Source organism: Leucoraja erinacea, chromosome 6, assembly GCF_028641065.1.
Source record: "Leucoraja erinacea ecotype New England chromosome 6, Leri_hhj_1, whole genome shotgun sequence".
NCBI classification, from domain to species: Eukaryota; Metazoa; Chordata; class Chondrichthyes; order Rajiformes; family Rajidae; genus Leucoraja; species Leucoraja erinaceus.
This window is the reverse complement of record NC_073382.1, coordinates 8,463,036-8,491,001: the sequence shown is the minus strand read 5'-3', so window position 1 is coordinate 8,491,001 and position 27,966 is coordinate 8,463,036. Positions and strand designations below refer to the sequence as shown.

Sequence of the window (27,966 nt, the reverse complement as noted above, 5' to 3'; positions counted from 1 at the left end):
TGGTAACTTTTATGATATATAAATCTATTATGACTGCCTTATTATTTCCCAGCCTTTTGTGGAAAATAACTACCGTTCTCAACTCTACCATTACGCACCTGTCCTGCAGAAAATTTAACAGAAGAGTTTTCTAAAACTTCACTGAGTAACACATAAATACAGTAAATAATTAATATGTCTGAGCTTTCGCCTTGCTAATGATTTAATGTCTCAATAATATAGTTTAATTACCTGTTGCAAATTCCGTTTTGCTGTTGACTTATCACCGAATGGAAGATAATGAATGCTTAGCACTACTTTAACAGTAGCATTAATCTGGATAAAATAAATAAGATGATATCTCTCATCTGGTTGCAAAAAATCTTCAGTTGCGGACATTAACATTTGTCTGATATTATCTGGGTGCTGTTTCAGCCTGGGTCACATGCAGATTGAATGGTGTTCTGTCATTGTCTCATTGAAAAATATAACAATGATTAATCTGCATGCAGGTTTTGAATAAATTCTTTATTTTTATATATTGAGCAGAAAAATATCAGATCTAATATATCAGTACTTATTGGTCTCGATATTACATTAGATTTCCCAGGAGACTGCAATTAATGAGAGAGCGCATCTGGAGCAAAGAATAGAAGACTTGAAGGCTTCTATGCATACAGTAATGTTGATTTTTTTTTATGATCATATACTGCATTAGAAATTGTAAATCCATATAGTATTGTGAAGTAAAAATATTTATGACATTTCTCGGACTGTGGTTAAATTATACAAATGAGATAACAGTAATGTATACAGCATCCACCACAAGAGAAATACAATCTAGTTTCTGTGTAAATATTAAAAGTAAAAATAGTTATAAATTGATTTGTCTGAGAACTTCAGACTCTTTTTTTTCATGACATTTGAGTTAGTTGGTCATCATTTTAATGGGAGAGTGTTACAAGATCTATCGTCATGAAATAGATTCATAGTAAATTGATTTAACATTGTGTTTGCTCACTTGTATTCTATTGCCTACACCTACTTTGATCATCTTTGCCATACTGTCAGTCAGTCTTACTGTAGACCTAATTCTTCTTAGTTGGAAAATGAAAGATTGGAACATCGATCAAGGCTGACTTGTCTAAAAGATAGTGTAACCTCCCTGGAGGAAGAAGTCAAAATATTGGCTAGAAAGTCATCTGACACTGAAGATGAGCTGTGTAGACAGAGAGCAGAAAACAACCAGATCAGGTGAAATTGTTTTTATTGCCTATTTCCTTTCCTTTGTCTCCTCCATCTCTCTAGAGAGCTCATGGACATCTTTGTCATTAAGGTGAGGCTACCCAGTCTGCTGTGTCCCTTTCTTTCCATGTCCACTATCTAAATTTAAACCTAAAAATCACTTTAGTGTTAGTCAAAAATTAGCTTCTCTCCTATCTCCTCTCATGTTCAAATAGTTTAATTATATGTTGCAATTATTCTTTTGAACCTTTCACGTTGAAACTATTTCCACTAAACTGCAGACAATCCATCATTCTTTAGTTTACCTGATATTGTTAGCATTAATGTTCTTCTCTTATTCTAATCTATAACCTATAATCCTTATCTATTGTGCATTGCATTTATAAATCATGTCCAACTTGCTTGTTCATCTTACACTGACTTCCTTGCTTGTATCCCTACAATTAGGTTTTTGCTCCTGCTTCAATGTAAAAATAGGTTAGATGAAATATATATTAATTGCACCTAAAGTATTTGTTAGCTAATCCCCCCATGCCCACTGTGGACTCTCCCGTTATCCAGCATTGTCAGATGGACCTCAGTTGGATCTTTGCTCGTTGACTCTCGCTTTTCCCAAATGCAGCAGTGCATTTTGTTTTCATAACACCCATCCGGGCGGTTGTTGGTCGGCGTGGACTCTCTGGAGCATAGGGACTATTTCCATGCTGTATCTGTAAAAAGCACCTATCTGCTGGCATTTGTTTAATGTAATCTTTCTTTTATTTGGAATAATGTAATTTCCCATTTTTTCCTGCTGATTAATAGATCAGACTGTTGTTTAGACTTAGAAGGTTGAGTATTTAATTTGAATGGAGATATTCTGTTTTCAAGATGACCTGTGAATGTTGACAAGGACTTCCGTCTTCCCACCTGTGAGGAAAAACCCACAGCTGGGTTCAACAATTTTAAATTCTAAGCCTTCTAATGGCCTTGGGTACCAAGAATTTGGCGAGTTCAGTAGTTGGTTAAGTCACAGACGATTTGCACAGATTAATACTTGCAATGGTGCAAGCAAAACGCAGCACCGAGCTTCAACTCTGACCTCCTGTCCCAGTCTGTGTAGAGTTAGCACATTCTCTCCATAATTGCTTATGTTTTCCACATATACTCCAGTCCCGTAACACCCCCACACCCCGAAGATGTATTGGTTGGTTAATTGGCCACTGTAAATTACCGTTCGTGTAGGTAGCAGGTAAAGGATGTTGATGGGCATGTGAGAGTGAACAGACACAGGGAAATAAATGGGAGAATAAGACTGATGGAATTCAATGAGCTGAATGGCTGCCTTTGATGTTATAAGAATATATGAGAAAAGGGCATGCCAATAGGGATAGGTAATGAACAATTAGGATGGATCTAGAGAAGCTATAAAAGATAACAACAAAAATTTGGCCCATACCTGCTGTGTAAGAAAGTATAAGCTGTAGTCATGATCGGTAGACATACACACCACAAGAGTGGAATTGTAAATTAAGATAAGGTGCTATTCTTTGAGTTTCAATGGAACAGCTTGGGGAGGCTGAGGTTAGAGGCCTGAGTAAAACTCGATTGGTGAATTAAAGGGCAAGCAGGCTTTCGATTATACCAACAGTCTGAATGAAGAAAGGTGCCATTATAGACATAACCCAACAAATCTATCTGTATATGCAGGGCTTTTTGGAAAGCAGTTGACAAGTAGATTTCTCTTATTAATTGAGATTGATTGGAAAATTTATGGTGTAATTAATTCCATCCAAGATTCAGTTGTGGATATATATACAACCCATTTTAAATTCATCCAACATGAGAGAAAATTTAATTTTTGCTCTTCGTATACAACTTTCTCATGTAATACAGGAATTTTTTTACATTGTTGCTCAAACTAGAAATTGATCTAAGTGGTGATTACGCTTGGTTAATGTTGCCACAGTGTCCAATATTTGCCCTGAGTATGTCTTGAGATATTTTGAGTTTGTTTCCTGCCTTTAAATTTAAAATTGTATAGGTATTTCCTTTCTATACTAATTTATTTTATATCACTACTCAGTTCTTCTCATCTTCCCAGCTGCAAATGTAATTTCTACAGTATTAACGTCAATCTTGCCATACTTTTCTACTTCAAATGTAATAACTCAATTGCTAAATTACCATATAATATAGACAATTTAACTGTCAATTTGACTGAGTATTAACATCAGGTTGATAATTCTTCATTTATAAATTTAAATGTATGCAATATTTTTTAAAAGGAGAATCTAAATAGCTTTGAAATTACTCAAATATTATAGGACAGTAAATCAGCATTGTCCTGATGCTTTCAACAACAATTATATTATTGTGAAATGTATTGTTGCAGGTTATTAATGGACCAGTCAGAAGACACTCTTGCTGAAACCCAGAGACGCCTTTCGTTAAAAAGTACTGATTTACAACTTGCACAGGATAAAAATGTCCGCCAATGCGAAAAGATAGGTATGCCAAATGTTCCCTTATTGGTAAAGCAAAATAATTTAACAGTTGAGATAACACCGTTTTGAGCCTTTATTATGTTTGAATACAAAAATGTAGGAAAACATCTATCTGACTTATCATTGAGCATCTTTCACTCTCCAGTCTGGTGCAACTGTTAGCGCATCCTTTTAGGTACAGAGGTGTTTACTATCCATTACACTGATTAAGCAATCATTTTCCCTAATATGAGTTTTGGCATTGAAGGTCATCAGACCCTGTGGGGAGCACAACAGAAGAGCCTATTATCTCAATGGAGTTTGTGGAATCAGGTGCACTTGAGGCTGTAGGGGTAGCTGATGTCAGTCCACTGCGCTTCTCTTCAGGAAGGAATTTATTGTTGCCAGTGAATCCGCCCAACTTTGGCTAAAGTCAATTAGGGACTTAAATGTGTACCCAAGAATCAATGATAGTATATGAGGAGAGTTGGCTGAGATTGATTCGGAGTATGAATGGAGAAAGATGGTGGTAGTCAATGGTCAAACTTTCAAAGTATCAAGATGTTATTGTATACATGTTGCTGTACAACAATGTACAGGTACAGCAAGCAGGTAAGAGGATAAATTGTATGTAAATCTTTATTCTGAGATTTAAATGCAGGAATAAGGCAGTCTTATTGTAGCTACATAGGGGCTTGGTGAAACTGAAACATTGCGTACAGCTTTCATCATCTCATCTAAGGATGTACTTGCTATAGAGCAGTGTTTCCCAAAGTAGGGTACGAGTACCCTCAATGGTACGGGAAAGGTCCTCGGGGGGTACGCGGCAATTTTCAGCTATGTACTAGATTCGTTATTAGAAAAAATACTGTGGTTACAAATTATTTTATACTACATATTTGCAAATAAATTATATATCTTGTGTGAATTCTACTACTCAAGTTGTGATAGCTGCTGCATTTGGGTAGTTTGCAGATTCCCGTGCGAATATTTTTTTATCGACTTTTACAATGAAATACGATTGTTTTTAACGAGGGGTACAAGATGCTTACGGAAATTTACGAAGGGGTACACTGGTATCAAAACATTGGGAATCACTGTTATAGAGGGAGCACAACAACGATTCACTAGACTAGTTCCAGGGCTTGACAGGCTAGCAGGAAAGCTGATTTCCCTGGTCGGGGGAAGCCTTGAAGACATACTTTCTGAATGTGGAAGGGGCGTGGAGCAGGCATTTGCAGCAGAAATTAGGAAATATTACTTTACTGAGAGGATTGTGAACCATTGGATTTCGCTTCCTGTGCAGCCATGGTCATTGGATGTAAGCAAAACGCAGATTGATATATTTTTGGGCATTCGGGGAATCTCAGATTATGGGGGTAATGTTGGAAAATGGTTATAAGAACTACCTTGACTTTGATGAATGAGGGTAGCAAGCTTGAAGTGTTGGAAAAGGCCCACTTCTGACCTATTTCTTGTGTCCTTCTGTTCTTTGTTTCAATTGATTCATCGACAAGGCATAATGGTTTTCCAGTTATAGATGGTGGCAGTCCTAGGTGTTAATTACTTAAATATTAAGTGCAGCAAAATTGTGACTAAAGTACTCCTCATATGTACTCTTAATAAAAGATATTTAATTAACAATTGCCACAGAGTCTAAAGATATATTTGATAATCTGTCATGACAATTTAAAGTTATTTAGATATATCTGTAGCATACGAAGTAAGGTTCAAAATCTCATCCCAATAGATGATCTGAGTAGGCAGGTTGCTTCGCTTCAAGAAGAAGTTGGCGCAGTTCGATCCAATATCTATGAACTTGATAAACAAAAGAACAGTTTGCAAGAACTTGTCGATGAAAAGACTGAAGCAATTGCTTCTCTGGAAGAAAGCCTTCACCAAAAAGTAAGTGATTCTAAAAGAGCACAAAATGATTCCATTATGCTGATCTGGCTACAGCCTTGGTTTAAGAAAGAACTGCAGATGCTGCAAAAATCGAAGGTAGACAAAAATGCTGGAGGAACTCAGTGGGTGAGGCAGCATCTATGGAGAGAAGGAATAGGCGACGTTCGTGTCGTGACCCTTCTTCAGACTGATGTCGGGGGGGGGGGGGGGGGGGGGGGGCCGGGCGGGAAAAAATAAAGGAAGAGGCAGAGACAGTAGGGCTTGTTGGAGAGGTGGGAAGAGGGAGGGGAAGTAGGGAGAAAGCAAGGTCTATCTGAAATTAGAGAAGTCAATGTTCATACCACTGCGGTGTAAACTACCTAAGCGAAATACGAGGTGCTGTTCCTCTAATTTGAGCTGGCCCTCACTCTGGTAATGGAGGAGGCCCAGGACCGAAAGGTCAGATTCCGTTTGGGAGGGAGAGTTGAAGTGCTGAGCCACCGGGATATCAGGTTGGTTGGTGCGAACTGAGCGGAGGTGTTGGGCGAAGCGATTGCCGAGCCTGCGCTTGGTCTCACTGATGTAGAGAAGTTGACACCTGGAACAGTGGATGCAGTAGATGAGGTTGGAGGAGGTGCAGGTGAGTCTCTGCCTCACCTGGAAAGACTGCTTGGGTCCTTGAATGGAGTCAAGGGGGGAGGTAACGCGACAAGTACAGCATTTCCTGCGGTTGCAAGGGAAAGTACCCGGGGGAGGGGTGGTTTGGGTGGGAAGGGACGAATTGACCAGGGAGTTACGGAGGGAATGGTCTCTGTGGAAAGCCGAAAGGGCAGGAGATGGCAGGAGATCCATTCCTTTCCCGTCCATACACCTATCCAATTTATTTTTAAATGATAAAGCCAAACCTGCCTCCACCACTTCCACAGGAAGCTACCACTGTCTGAGTAAAGAAGTTCCCCCTCATGTTACCCCTAAACTTCTGTCCCTTAATTCTCAAATCATCTCCTCTTGTTCGAATCTTGCTTCTCTCAATGGAAAAAGATTATCCACGTCAACTCTGTCTATCCCTCTCATCATTTTAAAGACCTCTATCAAGTCCCCCCTTAACCTTCTGCACTCCAAAGAATAAAGACCTAACTTGTTCAACCTTTCTCTGTAACTTAGTTTCTGAAACCCAGGCAACATTCTAGTAAATCTCCTCTGTACTCTCTCTATTTTGTTGACATCTTTCCTATAATTTGGCGACCAAAATTGTACACCATATTCCAGAATTGGCCTCACCCCAATGCCTTGTACAATTTTAACATTACATCCCAACTTCTATACCCAATGCTCTGATTTATAAAGGCCAGCACACCAAAAGCTTTCTTTATCACCCTATCTACATGAGATTCCACCTTCAGGGAACTGTGCACAGTTATTCCTAGATCCTTGATAGAACAATTTTTGGAAAGGTCAACATTTGGCTGTTTTTACAGTTGCTATATATGCCATTTTACCTGCATTTTCTCTTTCCTACCATTTCAGTTAGAGTAGATGAGTACAATATCTGCAAAATCTTATGCCTTTTTAATGTGTGCATCTGAAACCAAATATGGATTTAATTGACTATTACTTTTTTCCAAAGAAAAAGAACATTGCAGATAACCAACTGAACATAAGTGAACTGGAAGCAACTGTTGAGTAAGTATTTATTAGATGTTTTTGTAAAATGATGAATTTGAAAGTACATATGGTGTGTGTTTTTATTTCAGGATGTCGTTTTGCATTTGCAAATTTTAATTGTTATCTTCCTTTTTTTGCTAACTGGGTATTCATAGGTAAAAGGACCAATTATATATTTCCAAGATTGCTTCTAATGCAAGATTAGTTGGGATTGTATAGTGGATGTATTAGTGGCATCAAAGGTTAAGCGGAGAAGGGAGGAGAATGGGGTTGAGAGGGAAAATAGATCAATCGTGATTGAATGGTGGAGCAGATGTGAAATCTGATCTAATCCTGTTCCTATGTCATGGTCTTGAGGCTTTGAGGGTCAAAGGCAAGCTAAATGAATGGCTGAGAACATGGCAGATGGAATACACTGAGAAAAAATGTGATCCACTTCAGTTCATGAAACCGAAACAGAAAAGCAGTGTATGATTTAAATAGTGCCAGATTATGAAATGTTAATGTTTAATGGTGTTCTTGCACTCGTCACTGAAAACTCAGCAATTTGGAAGGTAAAAGGTTTGTTGTCATTTATTATATGAGGGTTTTGGAGCAGAACAAAAGATGCCTTACTGCAATTGTATTGGAAACTTGTGTGACCTGGAGTATTGTATTCATGTCAGGAAGGACATTATTGCCATAGAGGGAGTGCAGAGACGGTTCACCAGACTGATTCCTGGGATGTCAGGACTGTCTTATGAAGAAAGACTGGATAGACTTGGTTTATACTCTCTAGAATTTAGAAGATTGAGAGGGGATCTTATAGAAACTTACAAAATTCTTAAGGGGTTGGACAGGCTAGATGCAGGAAGATTGTTCCCGATGTTGGGGAAGTCCAGGACAAGGGGTCACAGCTTAAGGATAAGGGGGAAAATCCTTTAAAACCGAGATGAGAAGAACTTTTTTCACACAGAGAGTGGTGAATCTCTGGAACTCTCTGCCACAGAGAGTAGTTGAGGCCAGTTCATTGGCTATATTTAAGAGGGAGTTAGATGTGGCCCTTGTGGCTAAGGGGATCAGGGGGTATGGAGAGAAGGCAGGTACAGGATACTGAGTTGGATGATCAGCCATGATCATATTGAATGGCGGTGCAGGCTCGAAGGGCCGAATGGCCTACTCCTGCACCTAATTTCTATGTTTCTATGTTTGGTTTCCTCATCTAAAAGGGGTATAATTACAATAGAAGTACAACTTCTCTAATCAAGAACTAGGGGATAAGGTATTTCAGAAGTCCTATCAGTTTTGTACTGAAGCTGTGGTGGGTATGAATATAATTTCAGAATCACTGATACTTTGTCCAGGCAATCACGCTATTTCAGTCTTGCATATTGAGAGGATTCTGCTTCTAAATGATGCCTGGAATCAAAATATTTCAAGTACACTGACCACACAACTAGTGCCATACACTGAGCAGAATAGTGTCATGATCTTCTTCTTCTTCTTGCGAATGAAACATAAACCAAAGGAATAGTTAGATCTCAAGCCGGGTGTTGAGCAGCCAGGTTGTTGTCTCTGCGTCACGATATTAATGTCACGTATCACGATATTAATGAACCATAGTTTTAGCGAATTTAGCACAGAATTAACCTGCATGTGTTCTGACTCCATAGCCAGTTGAATGAGTCTATCAACAATAAAGAAACTGACATTTCCAATCTTCAGCGGCAATACGAATCCATCAACGCTGAACTATCAGAGTTAGGCCAGTTAAGAGAAAATGCTGTTCGTGAAAATAACCACCTGCATGAACAGCTGTCAAAAATAAAATATGACAATCAGGTAAGAAAACGAGACATGTTTCAGTCGTTCCAGGTGCGACAGAGGTTCACCTGTATCTCCTCCAACCTCATCTATTGCATCCGCTGCTCTAGATGTCAGCTGATCTACATCGGTGAGACCAAGTGGAGGCTTGGCGATCGTTTCGCCGAACGCCTCCGCTCGGTCCGCATTAACTAACCTGACCTCCTGGTGGCTCAGCACTTCAACTCCCCCTCCCACTCCGTATCCGACCTCTCTGTCCTGGGTCTCCTCCATGGCCAGAGCGAGCACCACCGGAAATTGGAGGAACAGCACCTCATATTCCGCTTGGGGAGTCTGCATCCTGGGGGCATGAACATGAATTCTCCCAATTTTGTTAGCCCTTGCTGTCTCCTCCTCTTCCTATCTCTCCCTCAGCCCTCGGGCTCCTCCTCCTCCTTTTTCCTTTCTTCTCCCCGCCTCCCCCAACCCCCATCAGTCTGAAGAAGGGTTTCGGCCCGAAATGTTGCCTATTTCCTTCGCTCCATAGATGCTGCTGCACCCGCTGAGTTTCTCCAGCATTTTTGTGTACCGTTGTAAAGGTACTTCATTTGTTAGTGGAGCAACCAATTCAAATAATTATTGGAAATTTTAGATTAATATAGATATAATTCGCTAAAGGTTTGAATATCATTGCATTCGTGCTTTCCCAACTACAGATTTTAAAATGGGAATTCCAAAAAAGGCCATGAAAAATCAGCTATATGTGGCCAAAATCAGGGCAAGCACGATTTTCTTTGTTGGCCACATTTAATTTGTTTTTTTCTACATACATATATAAATATTCTAAATGATATCTTGTGAATATTTTATACCAAAATATGTTTAATGCAACGTAACTTAAACAGGGTTGTTGGTCTGATAGAAAGAGGCACTCAACAATTCCAGGATTAGGGGCCTTCTGTAAATCATGTCCAATCCATTGGTAGTAAGAAGACAAGAATGATATGCATAGCAAGGGTCGAAAATGCACATAGTAAAATGGAGAACTCCCTAGCGTATGCAAGAATGGGGAAGTTCCTGAGCACTTATTTGGTTATAAGTATCAGCAGGTCAGGTAGCATCTCTTGAGAAGATATGTAGGTGATATTTTTGGGTCGGGATTTCTCTTCAATCAGATTCATTTCAGATTGAAGAGAGTCCCAACCCGAAACGTCACCTATCCATTTTCTCAACAGACCCGCTGTTACTCCAGCATTTTGTATCTTTCTTTGGTAAACCAGCATCTGCAGTTTCTTGTTTCTACTTATCTGGTTGTGCCTAGCCAGAGAGAGTAGAGCTGGGAGCTATGGGGTTGAGGTCATCATGCTCTGCACCAGAAGTGGAAAGCTTTGTTTGACAAGTGTGCATATTATGAATTTGGCATGTACAAAATGCAATGTATAATAGGGAAATTATTAACCACCCGGATCTCAGCTCCATCGTGTAATTTCATTGCACAATTATGTAATCAAATCAATACTGTATAAATGAGTTTCTTTCCAGTTTATAAATTTTACATAGAACATATAACAGTACAGCACAGAAATGGGCCTTTGGCCTATAATGTTTGTACATGATGCATAGTTAAACTGATCTCATCTGCCTGTACATCATCCATCCTTCTATTCCCTGCACTTCCATGTGCTATCTAATAGCCACTTAAATACCATTATCGTATATCTGCCTCCACCACCACCCTTGTCATTGCATTCCAGACCCCAACCATTCCCTGCGTAAAAAAAACGTTTCCCGCATATCTCCATTAAACTTTCCCCCTCTCGCCTTATAGGTATGCCCTCTAGTGTTGGATATTTCCGCCCTGGGAAAAAAAGTTCTCTCTACCCTATTATAATACCTCTCATAATTTTATATGCTTCTATCAAGTCTCCCCTCAGTCTCTGATGTTCCAGAGAAAGCAATCCAAGTCTATCCAAACTCTCCCTGTAGCTGAAATCCTCTAATCCAGGCAGCATTCTGGTAAACCTCTTTGCACCCTCTCCAAAGCCTCCATGTTTTTCCTGTAATGAGACAACAGGAACTGCACCCAATACTCCAAGTAAATTTGGAATCGTAACTCTGTATTTGAATGAATAAAACTGTATTGAAGTTTTATTGTACCTATCTTAAACTTGTACAATGTAACAACAGAATACAACATAATGGCGTGACTTCAGCATGAGAACCATGAGGGAGCATGGAACCAAATTGTGCCGCTAATTGTTTTGCCTCTCCACTATTACTGGTTTACTTTTCACATCATGCACAGAAATCTCAGGATCTTGCATCCTATTAAATAATCCATCTGATATTTTAATTCCTTTCGAAGGTCTTGGTTGCGTGTTAAGGAACAATACCCGAGGGATAATTTCAATAGCATTAAAAATGATCAAACTTCAAAGAATATAATCACTTTACTTTAATGTGACATTATTATTATGGTTTTAAATTATTCAGATCACTAACAGCATTTTGCCTTTCCTTGCATTTTGAAACAAACTCTCCCTGAGGAAGTAAATTGGGCACTCGGGAAATATTCCCAGTCTTTAGCTTATAATATTAAATTCTAATTACTCATTTAACTTCTAAAAAGTATTGGCTGTGGCATTAACAAGTGAATATTGCCAACTAGGAGTGGCCATTTTACTTTCTAGTGTTGCTACAAACGCTCCAGAACCTCATGAAGATAGCTCTTGGTAGAAAGCACCTCACAAACCACATGCTGACTCTCAGTAAACAAGAGCCAAATTGTGCACAGCAGGTCAGCAGGTGGACTGCCATGAAATCTACTATAATTGGCATCTCAGAAGATACTCTGTCTCTGTTCCAAGAAGAACCAGGACTAGACTGACAAGAATGATCCTAAAATTCATCTGTTAACTAACCTCAAAAGTAAGATTGAAAGTCCCACCATATTGCAAAGTTCCAGTAGGAAACTCACAACTTTATGCCCCTGTCCCACTTAGGAAACCTGAACGGAAACCTCTGGAAACTTTGCGCCCCACCCAAGGTTTCCGTGCGGTTCCCGGAGGTTGCAGGTGGTTGCCGGAGGTTGCAGGTAGTGGAAGCAGGTAGGGAGACTGACAAAAACCTCCGGGAACCACACGGAAACCTTGGGCGGGGCACAAAGTCTCCAGAGGTTTCCGTTCAGGTTTCCTAAGTAGGACAGGGGCATAAAGAACAGATAGGTGGAAAGAGTACACGAGATCCAACAAACTCACTGACATCCATAACATTTGTCCATTCTTCACCAATGGCCCAAACATTGCTGGGAGTCCAAAATAGAGGTGAGCTTTTCAATGTTGCAGAAGCCATTATGAAGAAACAACAATACAATCATTAATTTATTCTAAATCAATTAGTAGCTTCTGTGTACTATTTGTCAGTTAGTTTGAAATAAGGAATGTTATAATGTATGTGCACAGGACATTGGGGCAAAAATTGGAGTATTGTGTCCAGTTATGGTCACCCTACATTAGGAAAGATGCTATTAAGGTGGAAAAGCAGAAAAGATTTGTGAGGATGTTGCCAGGGTTCAAGGGACTGAGTTATAAGGAGAGGTTGGGCAGGCTGGGTCTTCATTTCTTGGTGTGTAGGAGACTGAGAGATGATCTTATAGAGGCATATTTATCTGGCAAAAAAATTAAACTGGGAAGGAGGCTCAACCGTGGCTGACGGGGGAAGTCAAGGACAGTGTTAAAGCCAAGGAAGAGACATATAAATTGCCCAGAAGAAGCGGTAAACCAGAGGACTGGGAGAAATTTAGAACTTGACAATTTCGAGAGGATTTGAATTTGGGAGCAAGGAGGTCCTACTGCAGTTGTACAGGGCCCTGGTGAGATCACACCTCGAGTATAGTGTGCAAATTTGGTCTCCTAGTTTGAGGAAGGACATTATTGTTATTGAGGGAGTGCAGCGAAGGTTCAGCAGGTTAATTCCCGGGATGGCCTGATTTACGTATGATGAAAATATTGGTCGACTGGACTTGTATTCGCTGGAATTTAGAGGGGTCTTATAGAAACATAAAATTCTTAGAGAATAGGACAGGGTAGATGCAGGAAAAACGTTCCCGATGTTGGGGGAGTCCAGAACCAGGGGTCACAGTTTAAGAATAAGTGATAGGCCATTTAGGACTGAGATGAGGAAAAACCTTTTAACCCAGAGAGTTGTGAATCTGTGGAATTCTCACAGAAGGCAGTGGAGGTCATTTTACTGGATGTTTTAAAGAGAGTTAAATTTAGCTCTTAGGGTTAAAGGAATCAAGGGATATGGTGAACAAGCCAGAACAGGATACTGATTTTGGATGATCGGCCATGATCAAATTGAATGGTGGTGCTGGTTCGAAGGGCTGAAGGGCCTACTCCTGCACCTATTTTCTATGTTTCTTTGTCAGTTTCTATAACATGATGAGGGGCACACATATGTTGAATACACACAGTCTTTTTCCCGAGACTGGGGAAAAGGGGAATCGGGAACTTAAGGGCACAGCTTTAAAGTGAGAGGGAAAAATCAGAACCCAAAGGACATTTGCACATTGGAAGGAGCTGCCAGATGAATTGGCTGAGGCAAGTACACTAACAACTTTTGAAAGATACTTGGACCAGGACGTGAATAAACATAGAAAGATAGAAAATAGGTGCAGGAGTAGGCCATTCGGCTCTTCGAGCCTGCACCGCCGTTCAATATGATAATTGCTGATCATCCAACTCAGTATCCCATACCTGCCTTCTCTCCATACCCCCTGATCCCTTTAGCCACAAGGGCCACATCTAACTCCCTCTTAAATATAGCCAATGAACTGGCTTCAACTACCTTCTGTGGCAGAGAATTCCACAGATTCACCACTCTCTTAGGGGAAGATTTCGAGAGAAATGGGCCAAATACGAGCAAATGAAACTAGCAACTCGCAACAGATGGGCATCTTGATTAACATGGACAAGTTGGGGTGAAGGACCTGTTTCTATGCTGTGTGACTGACACTATTAGTATAATTCTATGTTCTGGTAAAGGGCAGCTCTGACAGGGTTCAAACTGAAAAAAATATTAAAGTGGATGTCCTGTTGCAACTTAACTAGCTAAAGATAAAACTATTATTTTAAATTAATAATTTAAAAAAAGTATTGGAGTAACTCAGCAGGTCAGGCAACACCTCTGGAAAATATGGCTAGGTGATGCTTCGGGTCAAGACACTTCTTCAGTCTGAAGCTGCACCTCCATTTATCTACCATTCCGTCACCTCTCCAACTATCGCATCCTTTGGCTATTTGAATCTACTTCTCTAAATAGCTTTGGGATATTTTTACATATTAAATGCACCATGAAATCACCGTTATGAAAATTTAGCAATGTGATAACTGGAGTAAAAAAGTGTTTGTAGTAATCAGGAGCATAGCAAATTACATAAAATATTGCTTATTTAATATTTTAAACCATTACAAAAATCGTATAGCCAATTTAAGAATTGAAAATTAGCTTATTCATGGTAAGAAACGTTAGTTTTTAACGTTTCTTACCATGAATAAGCTCATTTTCAATTTACAGAATCAGAATTTTCGACTTACAGAATCAAATTTGGTGAAAATCATAATATAATGCTGAGCCAATATCAATTTGTGAAGTATACCTTTACATATGATTAATGTTTGATGCAGCCACCAACATAGCGGATAGTGTCTGCGTCGACTTTCAGAATCCATTTCATAGTGTATGACTTGATATTACTAGTAAAGTTAGAATGAAATTAGAGATAATCTTTTTGATGTGAAGTACTAAGTTACAAAGTGTAAAGATAAAGGAGAATGTTCCCCATTGTTTTCATCGCGTATAACAATGAATTGTGTCAAAGGTTCAGGCCTCGTGTTTCCAATATTTGTAGATGACACTAAATCAGGAGGTGAAGTAAAGTGTGTACTTGTGAAGAAATGTTATCGGGAAACGTACAAGTTAAGTAAATGGGAAGAAGCATTTTAATTGTAGTTCTTTGTGGTGAGGTTTGAGAATAGTGAATCAAAATATTATTTTAATGTAAAGAAATGAGAAAGTGAAAAAGATAAATCACAAAGCTACTGCACAGGTACAAAGCAAGATATATATAGTGCAGTACCAGAGCTGAAGGGCTTAAATTATGATCTCGGGTTACATTAACTCAGCGTATGAATGAGCTTAGAAGGCTCAGTGATGATCTAATTGTCAAATTTTGTAAATGATTAAGTAGATACAGAGGAATAATTATTTTTTGGTAAAGTAAGCCAGAGCAATGGAAAATAATCTTAAATGGAGCCAGTCATTTGAGAATGAAATAAGGAAAGCTAATTTATTTAAGATGTGATGTAATTGTGAATTAATTCTAAGAAGACTGGCCTTAGGTCATTTGAAAGTTACCAGAGTGAGACTGATTACTTTTTGTGATATTAATAAACAAAAATGGGTACTGAAGTTGAGTAGGCATTTAAGGACTTACTGTTTATCTCAGTTTTCTGTCACTTCTTTCATAGTTACTAGAAATGTGAGTGATAATAAGTCATCCACAGGTTTATACTGGCACATAAGATGATGCAATTAAAGTGAATCAATCTTTGTTAGATATCAAAAGATATCAAGCAAAGATGGGAGGAATTTGAGTTAGGCTGCAGATCACCTATGATGTAATTGTGGTGGAACACGCTGAAGGGCCTAATGGCCTTCAAGACCGATGTTTAAACTTACTGTCAGAGATGCCGATTTGCCCAGAAGACTAGCATCTGAAACAAAAGGAAAAAATGCATTGGACGAATGGTCTTCCAACTGAAACATTAACCTGTGTATCTCCCCCTGCAATGCAACCAATGCTTGTTTCTAGCATTTTCTGTTTTTGTTTCAGATTTCCATTGGATTTTCAGGCTAACTTTTGAAATACACATTGGTGCAGCATTTTTGCATGCAATTATGTAAATAAATGGTATTTAGGCCGAAGAAGCCAAATCAGCTCTGCAGTCATTTACTGTGAGTTGCTGATCTTGGATTTATGCATAATTGGGCCTGCATTTATATTTTTTCTTCGATCTTAGCCATATTTCATTAAATCTGGAAAGGTTAGGCTTGTGGTTCTTATTTAAAATTTTAGCCATGGGTCCAAGCAAATCTTAGTTAGTTTCCTCTTTTCACATTGCTTTTTCAGGTCCTGTTTGTGAGCTTTGAATGGTTAATGCCAGCTGATGTCCAGCTTTCCAACTGGTCAAATCCAGATACTATGAAGAGTTATATTTTTCTCATCTGCATTAAATCTCATTTGCTTCTGAACAACTGTAGATGCACCAACCCACAGTTAGGCAGGCATACTCGAGCCTAACAAAGGCCACTCCCAAGAAGAAAAATGAGAAGTTCCACTGAGAAGTTATCCATCTTATTATCTCAGATCTGCAGACATATTCAGTTGCAGAAAGTCTGGGTCTGCGTTTTTATTTGCCCCTCTGTAAAGTCTCCAAAGACCACGTGCTTGCAACCTATAGAACTCATGTTTACATACCTACACTGGTCCTCCAGGTTATCACTTGGTATTTTAATAAGTTATAGCCATAGCGGTTGAAATTTACATTGTTAAACATAAAATGTTCCATTTAAGGAAAATTGCACTAAATCCTGAAAAATTGTAGGTTTGGCATATTTCAGTTGTATGGACTTGTTTGTTACAGGCAGCAAACCGGAAACTGGAAGAATCTATACAAGAGAATAAAGATTTGAAACTCAAAATCCAGGATTATATTACTGAGATCTCCAAGGTGGAGAATATGCTTAGTGGTAAGGTCAGTATTTTAGAGAAGCCAAGTCAGCAACAAAGTAAGTCTCATCTGGTTGCTCATCATGCACGGCCGTTGATCCACCTGCATTTTTGAGTTGTAAGTGTGCTTCTGTTAATGCCTGAACTTAATCCTGCTCACTGGAAGGTACAGGGCAGACAGTAAATGTAATTTTCATTGGTAGTCTACTTCCACCCATGTTCCCCATATATTCCTGCCTTTTGTCGTTTTAACAACAACATTCTTTGAAATTGGAGGAACAAACTGGTAGGAGTTTCGAAAACTGTAATTGAATACCATGGAACAAAATCAATGAGCGTTAAAATGCTGTTGCAGAGTGGTGGTGCAGATAGTGCTGCTGCCTCACAGCTCCAGTGACCTGGATTCAATCTGGATCTCCGGTGCTGTCTGTGCAGAGTTTGCACATTCTCGTTGCAGCATGGGTTTACCCTGGGTGCACCAGTTCCCTTGCACTTTTCAAAGATGTGCCGGTATGTTAATTGATTGTTACTTACTCCCCATAAACAGGTGACAAATGAATCAAAAGGGGGCATGGGTGGGGATATGGAAGAATAATTTGCAGGGGAGACGAGGATTGATCTGCTGGGAGCTAGTGTGAATCCTGGCACATTCTGCCTGTCAGAATTACTGCAGTAGTATTTAAAGGGTTTATTCGGAACTCAAGGCTGCCATTTTAAAGTTCAGCTGCCTAAACACCTGAACAAGCTTTTGATGACATTATTGCTAATCTCATTTGATTTGAGGAGTGTTTGGAGCCAGAAGCTGGAGGTGCAGCAGCAGTAATTTCAAAGCAAATAGACTTTGCAGCATACAACTGAGCTTGGGGAGGCATTTGTTTTTCGAAGGCCATAACCAACACTCAGGAGCTGTACACTGCGATTAATTTGGTCTTATGTGGATCAGTGCGTCAGGCCAGGATTCTCAAGCAGGATGGTTCATACCTAGATCTAGTTGTCCAATGAAATAATTTTAATTTGAAGCTGTGGGAAGCTATAACACCTCTTCATTAACAATACCTCGGTGTGCAGAAAAACATTTCTGCTATAAAAGTAAATCACACATACTGACTGATCTGGTATAACAGTATTTATTGAGTAATGTATACAACACACTACAACATGTTACTCCTACCATGCAGCAGGACTATATAACAGCACATGTCGGGTTGCAATAATATGAATGGTGTGGTAGTAGGCGAAGTAATAATAAAGCACTACATTGGTTAGTAAGTAAAGTAACCAATCTACATTGTAAGAATAAAAGTGAAACACATCTACAATAAAGTGGTATATATGTATAAGCACGTTACTAGGTGCTGACTGATTAATAATGTAACCAAAACGCTAATAGCGCATACAAGGAGATTCAGATGCTTCAAACAAAGTCCCCTTATCTAAGGGGCGGCCTACAAACCCGTTTGTGCACATACGGTACAGATCCACATCGCCTCCCTTCACCGGCGAGAATGCCGGGGTCCCATGCGGCTGGGAGCACTGGGGACCCGGGTGACAAATATGGCGAGGCAGGCGAGCGTGGTGGTGAAGGAGCTGGAGACACAACCAAGGGTGGGTCTGCAGCTGCAGGTCGTGAGGGAAGATAAAGTCCGTCAGTAGATGGGTAGATCGGATGCGGAGCATCAGGATACGAGACAACAGGACGTGGTCACTTCACAGGAAGGAGCTGTTGATGGTTGCGTCTGTAGATTCCTCCGTCTACACTCACCAGGTACGCGTGCGGCTCTTTTGCGGGACTGTGGATGAAACCCAAACGGCCATAGCCCTTGTTGGTTTGAAGGCGAACGACTTGGCCACTGGAGAGAGGTGTACGTGGTTTGCTGGACATCGAAATATTGCTTTAGGGTATGGCGTTTCAGTTGCAGTTGTTTCGGGACAGCAAGTGGTGAACAAACCTGTGGCTGCAGCAGTTGTTGGGTTACAGGCAGTGCAGCACGGATCTGTCGGGATATCAGGCGTTGGGCAGGAAACCCCAGTACAATTGCACAATACTGTGCAACGAAATTCCGGAGGAGATGCAATGGAATTTTGTTGCACAGTATTGTGCAATGACAATAAATGTATTCATTCATTCATCATTATTGGGTCACGGGCAATGTTTCTCAGGTTGAGCAGGTCCAGGTAGATATCAGATTTAGCAAGGTGTGAGCGTTCCATCAGTTGCTTGGCGCTACGGACAGCCTGTTCTGCAGGTCCGTTTGATTGTGGGAATACTGGACTGCTGGTGACATGGTGAAAATCCCATCGTTGAGCAAAGTTTTTAAAACACTGGCTGGTGAACTGACTGCCGTTATCTGACAAGAGGCGTGCGGGGGCATCGTGTACGGTGAAACGGCGCGCCAACTTTTGGATTACCGCAGCGGACTTTGGGCTTTGGAGCAGGTCGATTTCGAACCAGCCCGAATACGAGTCAACGAGAACCAGGTACTGTTTGCCACGCCACTCGAATATGTCAGTAGCAAGCGTGGACCAAGGCAGAGGAGGAACAGGGTGTGAGAGTTGGTGTGGCATCAGGCTGTTGCAGTTAGCACAGGCTTCAACTTTCTCACACACGGATTTGGTCATTCCGGGCCAGAAAAACATGCTCTTTGTTCGGAGTATGTTTGCTTCCACGCCAGGGTGACCCCTGTGGACGGCATCAAAATATTTGTCCCGTAGGGCAGTTGGGATGACAGCTTTGTGACCCATGATTACAACACCATTCTGCAGCACCCGTTCGTCGTGGACCAGGTAGTATGGGCGAATAGGAAGTGGTACGCGCTATTGTTTATCCAGCCAGCCATGCTGGATGACTGAGGCCAGTAGCTGTAAAGTTGTTTCTGCAGCGATTTGTTCTGCCAGGCCACTTAGGCATTCTGTAGGTAAGTACGTACGACACCATCACCAACTGGTCATTTTCAGACGGCTGTTGTTCGTGGGGCTGTTGATAGCATTTCAACCAGATGCATGTGCTTGCCCCTTTTGTAGACTAAGGTAAAATAGTGACCAGAGGTTGGTGGTCTGTCTCAACAACTACGGACTTCCTAACAATAAAGTCCTTGAATTTCGTGCAGGCAAAAACCACGGCTAATAATTCCTTTTCACTGTTCTGTCTCAGAAAAGGTACAGGAGGCGTAAGCAATGGGTCTGCAGTCTCCCTGGATGGAATTCTGTAGGCAAGCAGCTCCAAGTCCATATTGGGAGGCACCAGTAGGTTTAAATCGAAATAACAAGGGTAGGAGCACTGGACAATTGTAATTTAAGGATTTTGAACGCCCTCTGGTGTTGTGGGCACTAAGACCATGCAGTGTCTTTGTGAGTCAGATGTCACAGGGGGGCAGATATTTCGCTGAGTTTGGGAATGAATTTCCCCAAGTAGTTTACCATTCCTAAGAATCTCTGCAAGCTTGTCACTTCAGTGGGAACTGGCATCTTGTTGATGGCAATGGTCTTGGAGGAGTCGGGTCTGAGGCCGTCACTGGTGAATACGTGTCCGACATACTGGACCTTCTCGAGGAGGAATCTTCACTTCAGAGGGTTGAGCTTGAGGTGGATGTCTTTTGCACGGTCCAGCACTTTTTGAAGTTAGCATCATGTTCAGCCATGTCACGTCCAGCAACGAGGATGATGTCGACAATGATAGCATAAGGATACCCCGCAAATAATCGTTCCATTGTACACTGGAATACTTTGCTTGCATAGTTGATGCCAAAGGGCATCCGCAGGCCAAAGAGGGTGCCGAACGTGGTGAGATTGGACGAGTTGGGGTCCAGCGGAATCTGCCAGAATGAGCTTTTGGCATCCAGAACAGAAATCACAGAGGCACTGCTAGCTGAGCAGCAACTTCCTCCACCGTACGCATCGGGTAATGCGGGCGTTTGATCGCTGTGTTCAGATCTCTGGGGTTGATACAAATTTGGATTTCTTCTTTGTTTTTCTTTGTTGCGACCACCATGGTGGAAACCCAGTCGGATGGGTCGGTAACCGTGGCAATGACACCCAGGGACACCACCCGCTGGAGATCATTGTGTACACTGTCATGCATAGCATGTGGAATGCGGTGTGGTGCTCGTACCACAGGTAAGACATTTGCATCGGTGATGATATTGTATTTGATGGGTAGCTCCCCAAGCTTATCGTCAGAAAGTTTCTTGTACTGGGAAAGTATCTGCTGGGTGGAGCCCTCGCAGGAGATATTTGATGGACAGCAGGCCCGAAAGTTACCAGTCCTAGGTCCTGGCATGCGTTAATGCCAAGCAGCGTTGCAACTTTCCCATGGACAATAAAAAGGTTCAGCCTGTGAGCTTGTAACGCTAGGTGACATTTCATCTCAACTTTTCCAATTGCGTGCACCTCCCCCCCCTCCCCCCCCTCCCCGCATAAGCTAAGAAAGTGGCCTATGTGTTTACAATATGTTCGGCATTCTTGACTCATGTAAAATCGGATAATGACATGACGTTACATTTGGCCCCGTGTCGATCTTTGCAACAGTAATGGTATTGTTGACGAAGTGAAACTTCAGGGTCGAGGTGTTTGTTAGTGGAATCAACCAGGGAGTGTATGTTATGACTGTTATCTTTAGGCTCGGGGAGAGTAACCAGAGGAGGTGCTGGTAGCTCATGGTACTCGATATCAGAATGTTTTAATAGGTGCACAGGCTGCCTTGGGAATTAATGATTCCCATGGGCTTGACAGCATTTAATGAAATGGTTTCTTCTTTTACAAAAATGTCATAATTTTCCAAAGGCAAGGGATAGTTCACGAGCAGCGGGGTGCGATCTGCCACAGTTAGAACACTTTTCAAAAAATCTTTGAGATTGTCGAGATGATGTGTGGGTCTTGGAGCGCTGGTTGCGGTAGGAGGTGTCGTTAGCATCAACACGGTATGAGGAATGTGGTCTGGGCCACCCTGATCTAGTGTGAGAGTCGGTGAGCTCAGCATTGCGACAAGCATGTTCACCTCTGGCCAGGGTTCGTTCAGTATCGCGGAGTAATTCATCACGTACTTTATCACTGAGGATTCCACCCACCAGTCTGTCGCTGTCGAGTTCATCGCACAAATTCACAAAACAGCAGCGTGCAGCAATATGTTTTAGAGTGCCGATATAAGTATTCACAGGCTCACCTTGTAGCTGATTTCGAGCAAAAAATTTAGTACGTTCTAGTATGGAGTTAGTGCGAAGGTCACATAGCTGTCTGAATTTGGTGATCAGAACATCGGGATCTTCTATAGTTTCAGCAGGTACCACGATCTGATTATTGTGATCCTGAACTGCAGGAGCAAAGACGAAGCGCTCTGCTAGTTCGATAGCTTCTGGGCCAGTGATGTTGAGAAATATAGAGGCACGGGGGTCTGGTGGAACGTTGATATGAGCAGCACAGATGTAAAAGTTGAAATCGCGCTCAAAAATCCGCCAACATGTTCAGCGAGGTCTGAGTCAAAAATCAGAGGATCAGGTTTACGAAATGAGTTGGCCATAGCAACACGAGAAAAGGGACAAAACGGGTGAAATGAAACACTGGAAATAAAATAAAAACCGATATACTTAAACGTGGAGTGGGTTGACCAGGTCTGACACCATGTTGAAGAAATCACACATACTCATGGATCTGGTATAACAGTATTTATTGAGTAACGTATACAACACACCACAGCATGTTACTCCTACCATGCAGCAGTAATAACTAACAGCACGTCGGGTTGCGATAATATGAATGGTGTGATAGTAGGTAATAATAATAAAGCACTACATTAGTAATTAAAGGAACCAATCTACAAAAAGTGATTACATTTCAGAAATATTCCACTGGTCGTAGAGTGCTTGTGACATACAGTATTTTGGTTGTAACATACAATGCAAATGTATCTGTGTTGTTTACTGGGATTAGATAATTTGGGGGAAGAAATTAGCAAAGAAGTGTGATTCTTCTGGATTCTGTTGTCATTTGTTTTCTGTTCAATTTATTGGTGAAGGAATTTTGGGATAAAAATAGATATTAGAAACAAATAGTCATTAGCCTGACAAGACTAATCTTTACCATGAACTTATTGAACTTTGCAAAATGAGCAGTCCTTGTTATTAATGTTGAAGCGCAGGGCTGATGCACACTAGAAACATAGAAAACAGGTGCAGGAGGAGGCCATTTGGCACTTTGAGCCTGCACTGCCATTCATTGTGATCATGGCTGATCATCCACAATCAGTAACCCGTGCCTGCCTTCTCCTCATACCCCTTGATTCTGCAAGCCCCAAGAGTTCTATCTAACTCTCTTTTAAATCCATCCATTGAATTGCCCTCCACTGCCTTCTGTGGCAGAGAATTCCATAAATTCTCATCTCAGTTTTAAATGGCCTCCCCTCTATTCTTAATTGTGGCCCCTCTGTACTGTTCTGTACTCTCCCAACATTAGGAACATTTTTCCTGCATCTAGCTTGTCCAGTCCTTTCATAATTGTATACGTTTCTATGATAGCCTCTCATCCTTCAAAATTCCAGTGAATACAAGCCCAGCCTTTCCAATCTTTCGACATAAAACAGTCCCGCCTTCCCGGGGATTAACCTCATAAACCTACGCTGCACTGCCTCAATAGCAAGGATGTCCTTCCTCAAATTAGGAGACCAAAACTGCACACAATACCAGATGTGGTCTCACCTTTCAAGGTCTTGAGTACTAATTTATTTGGTTAGCATTATATATTGACATGGCTGAGTTAATTCCTTTTTGGTTGATTAAACATGATTAAGAAACTCCTTGGTAGCCAGCTATAGGAACTCGTGATCCATGTGAGTGTTTTGATGGTAATTCAATGCCGAATGAAGATCCAAAACTGGTGCTTTCTTTTTAATTTTATCACATTTGAGATATTTTGCATGTTTTCTCTGACAAATGGATCAGTTAAATACTGTCAGGGTTATAGCATTAGTGCTTACTGGTTGACTTTCTTAAAAGACCTTGAGTCTTTTACATATTTAATAGGAAAATGAAAATTTTAATCTGCTGGAGCAAGTTCGTAGATCAAATGTACAAACGGAGACTTGGGAACTGAAGGCACGCCAAATAGAAGGAGAGTTCAATTCCATTCAGCTGGAGCTTGTTACAGCTAAATCTGACAACCGCAGGCTGTGTGAAAAACTTGGCTCACTTGAAAAAGAAGTTGAGGAGGTAGGAAATTACAAATTTATATTCCATGGTTTATTAGCATACATAGAAAAAACATTCAAATTGTATATTTTAATACTAGCACTGTCAATCCCCGGTTTTTGGGAATGAATTTGTTTTTTAAGTAGGGGCACATCCTGCGAATATGAAAATGATAGCATTGTATTGCTTTTGTGTGAATCTACAATTGTTAATTTATTTCAAGATAAATGATAAGCACATTTTTCAGAAACTGAATAGAGGAATTGCATTCATCCATTTGCCAATCCTGTATTTTCATGTAATTTCATTAAACATTTCTATTTTATACAGTAATACAGTATACAGAGATGTAGGATGGCTGCTGGAAAGGGATGAACATTTCTAAAACTCTGGTTTAGCCCAGTTCTGAATGCCGCCCTTGAGGAAAGATGTAAATGGTTGAGAGATTCTACAAAAAAGAGATTTGCCAACATGTTTCTAGGGATGGGAAGGTATAGCTAGGTGGAAAGATTGGAGAAGCTGTGGTTGTTTTCCTTGGTACAAAGGAGACTTGGAGGGAATCTGAGATATGAATATGAGGGTGCAGACAGTAGATAGAGACTAGTCAGGAACCAGAGATCACAGAATGAAGATCGTTGACAAAATAATCAAAACTGACATGTATTTTGGAACTATCCGGGGGGTAGCGGGGGCAGATTCAATTGTATCGTTCACGAGGGAACTGGATAGATATTGCAAGAAAATAATTTGTAAGGTTATTGAACTAATTGTATTGCTCGTACAGCTGGTATGGGCATGATATCCTTCTATGTTTCTTCACTAAGATTTCTTATTGTATAGTATACTTTAAAAACGTAAAAAATGATTTTCTCTGTAGCAAGAGGCTGCAAGAAACGCTTACAAGGCCCAGGTTTGCTCACTCAATAAGTTGATAATGAAGCTGGAAGAAGAACTTAGGCTGATTCAGAGTGAAAAGACAGCAGCCCTCACTGACCTCTCATCCACTCAAGAGCTTTGCCTTAAGTTGGACTCGAACAAAGAGATGATGATGAGGCAGGTTGCCAACAAAAACAAGGAGATGGAGCAGGTATGTCGTGTATAAGGAAATACATATGATTTCTTATTTGCGCTTTAAATTTCTTAAGAGTGGCTCTCATGCAGCCTGAATAATACCTCAGTGCAGCTTGCAATGTTATTCAGGCTGCCTACAAAGCCTGGAACAGATTCAATGCTTTCATTAGTTGCTAGTTATTTTAGTTTGATGTAATACCTGAATTGATGATGACTTACTTTTAAAGAAGTAGCTCACCAACTTCCCTGAAAATATCAGACTTTTTACTGGTGAAGAATGAAAAGTGAAGCTCTCAGCAAAGGTAGTAAATGGTCATTTTAATGACAAGATCTCCCTAACATTCAGTAGGCCCATTTCCCTGCTGGTCAAATGGATAAGCTAGCTGGTGGCTGAGATGGTTAAACTGGCAGGAGGCTACATTCATGAATAATTGAGGACATTTCCTACAGTTAAATGGGATGTAGACACCTACAAATTGGAAGGTATAGCATTTTGTGATTGGGGGAGTTGGAGAGGGGAAAGTTTCTTACATAGCCAAAGGAAAGCACCTCTTATTTTCTGCATTGAACTTGCTGTACATTTGCAAATCCTATCTTGCTTTCAGATTCGCTGATAAACATAAGGAAATGGGAGCACAGGAGTAAGCCACCAGGACCATGAACTCTCCCCTGCTATTCGATATATGGCTGAAATCGCTGACGTCTTCTGTCAATTTTGCAGAAACTGTCCTCAAAGTCCTCAATATTTCAAATATTTATCCATCTCCACCTAAAATATATCTAGTGATGTGGCCTCCACCACACTCCGGCACAAAGTTCCAAAGATTTACCACTCTTTGAGAGGACACTATTCTACACACCTCATTTTTTTAAGTTACCCACCCCAAACGTTAAGGAGCTTGTGTCGTTTAAAAAACTCCCCTATTTACATCAGATACCAAGAAGGCATTATTACTTTTTTTCTCTCTCTGAGAATTACTGGAGAGAAGAGAGCCCAAAGGGCATGTATAGCTGACCCAAACAAAGGAGTTGGTTCAGGACCATGACTGGGTCACTCAAGGAACGGAGTCCATTTCCATCAACTGCTTGCACTATTAAAGTACTTTTATATTAAGTGCTTTCAATAATACAAGCTCACAGATCAGCTCTAATTTTGGAGCTTGGGTTCATATTGGAGAAATTAACACGTGATCAATAATTATACAGATTTGAAGCATTTTTGCAGCACATTAACCTAAAATTACATAAGACGGGTCAATGTCTCCAGTAGGCCAACAATGCTATTTACCTATAGTGCATTAAGTATTAATTTCATAACGTTTTTTAGCAACGAGCACCCAATTAATTTTCCGTCATTGATGAAGCTGTGCACGGATCAAAGTATTTAATTTACAGATTAGAAGCTGAAAGTCTTAGCAAAAAAATTAATACTTAAATTTTGGAAAAATCCATCAATACCAACGCTTAAAATGTGGGTTGCAAGCATGTTGGACACTGCACATCTTGAGGAAATGCGATTCCTCCTAATGGATAAATCAGACCAATTCATAACGAGTTGGTCTCCATTTGTCGTCTTTTTGGAATCATATGGTGCAACACAATCGTAAAAGCTAACTGTTTCAGGACTGTGGACGAGGGATGGTCAAGATTATAAACAATGATCTCCTTACTTTTCTTTGTCTTATTCTCTTTTTCCTATTTTCTTTTCTTCACCTTTCTTCATTCATTCGTCTTTTTTCTTCTTCTTAACACTATATATCTCACGTCTTTCTATCCTTTACTATCTAATTTATTTTTCTTATTCTTATTTTTCTTTATTATAACAAAAAAAAATAAGGAGCTGTACATAAAATGTATTATGAAAATATATATTAGGCACTTTGGTGCCATATGATTGTACTTACTTCTAATAAAATAAAATATTTTTACAAAAAAAGAAGCTGAAAGTCTAAATGTTTAGACTTTCATCTTTTAGCCAAGAAATTAAAATGACTATGTAACAATAATCAAATATAATATATTGCATATCAAAAATGTATTGCTTTTTTTATTTTGCTCCTAAAAAGATTCTAAGTGAACTTGAATCAGCCCGGTCTGAAATAGAGCTGTTACGAAATCAGCTTTCAAGTGAGAGAACTTCAATAAAAAATCTGGAATCGTTGTTGGCATCTAATCGGGAGAAAAAGTTCCAAAGCCAAATGGTCACACAAGAGAAAGAGACTGAAATTCAGCTCTTCAAAGATAAGCTTTCCTTGGCTGAAAGCAAACTGTACGTATTGTATTTTTATGTGCTTTGCACAATCCATCTGCATTTACAAGATATGAACTCTGATTCTGGAGATATTTTATTAAGTTAGCCTTCATGATCTTTCCTCTTCAATCAGTTTTTGCTCTGATGAGATTAGCCTGGTGGGAAAAAAATGATGGAGACAATGTCAGCCTGATGTTTCAGGATATTTTGATTCACTTGTGGTAGCATAGAGCTGAAAGAATAGATTCCAAGTTGTCTGTGAGATAAATAAATTCCATACCGGTTCACTTACATCTTGGAGGATCAGGAAGGATAAAATCCATACAACATTTATACCTTTCTATATTCTGCCTATTTTGTTGATCGAATACTGTTCCTGCCCTTTTTTAACCTTTAATATAACAACAATTTCTCAGATATTTCATGCTTTCTAAACGCCAACAAGTTAGAACACATAGCTATTTCAAATTTACCATATCTTAGTTTGGTCTAAGAGAGCTTAATTTACTGAAGTCTTCCATAAAATGTATACTTTTATTCTTGTGAAATTGAGTCAGATTAAGGTACAAGTTGTTAAATGTCAGAGCATATAGGGCTGGAACATAATACAGAAATGGAAAGCGAGACCACAGCAAGGATGCAAATTCGAGGAAGAGA

The 27,966-nt window shown here is 40.2% G+C and overlaps 1 protein-coding gene across 6 annotated transcripts in view; it reads left to right on the top strand.

The window, feature by feature from the left end:
• The window catches only part of tsga10 (testis specific, 10), a 94,929-nt gene that overhangs the window by 56,268 nt on the left and 10,695 nt on the right, over positions 1–27,966 (top strand). For all 6 annotated transcript variants that reach the window (XM_055636561.1, XM_055636559.1, XM_055636562.1 and 3 more), the window contains 10 exons: positions 581–658; positions 1,082–1,233; positions 3,599–3,714; positions 5,440–5,594; positions 7,201–7,256; positions 8,891–9,059; positions 16,727–16,837; positions 23,823–24,008; positions 24,865–25,074; positions 27,125–27,327. In XM_055636561.1, coding sequence (XP_055492536.1) covers positions 581–658; positions 1,082–1,233; positions 3,599–3,714; positions 5,440–5,594; positions 7,201–7,256; positions 8,891–9,059; positions 16,727–16,837; positions 23,823–24,008; positions 24,865–25,074; positions 27,125–27,327 — 1,436 coding nt within the window. The remainder of the gene's footprint in view (positions 1–580; positions 659–1,081; positions 1,234–3,598; positions 3,715–5,439; positions 5,595–7,200; positions 7,257–8,890; positions 9,060–16,726; positions 16,838–23,822; positions 24,009–24,864; positions 25,075–27,124; positions 27,328–27,966) is intronic.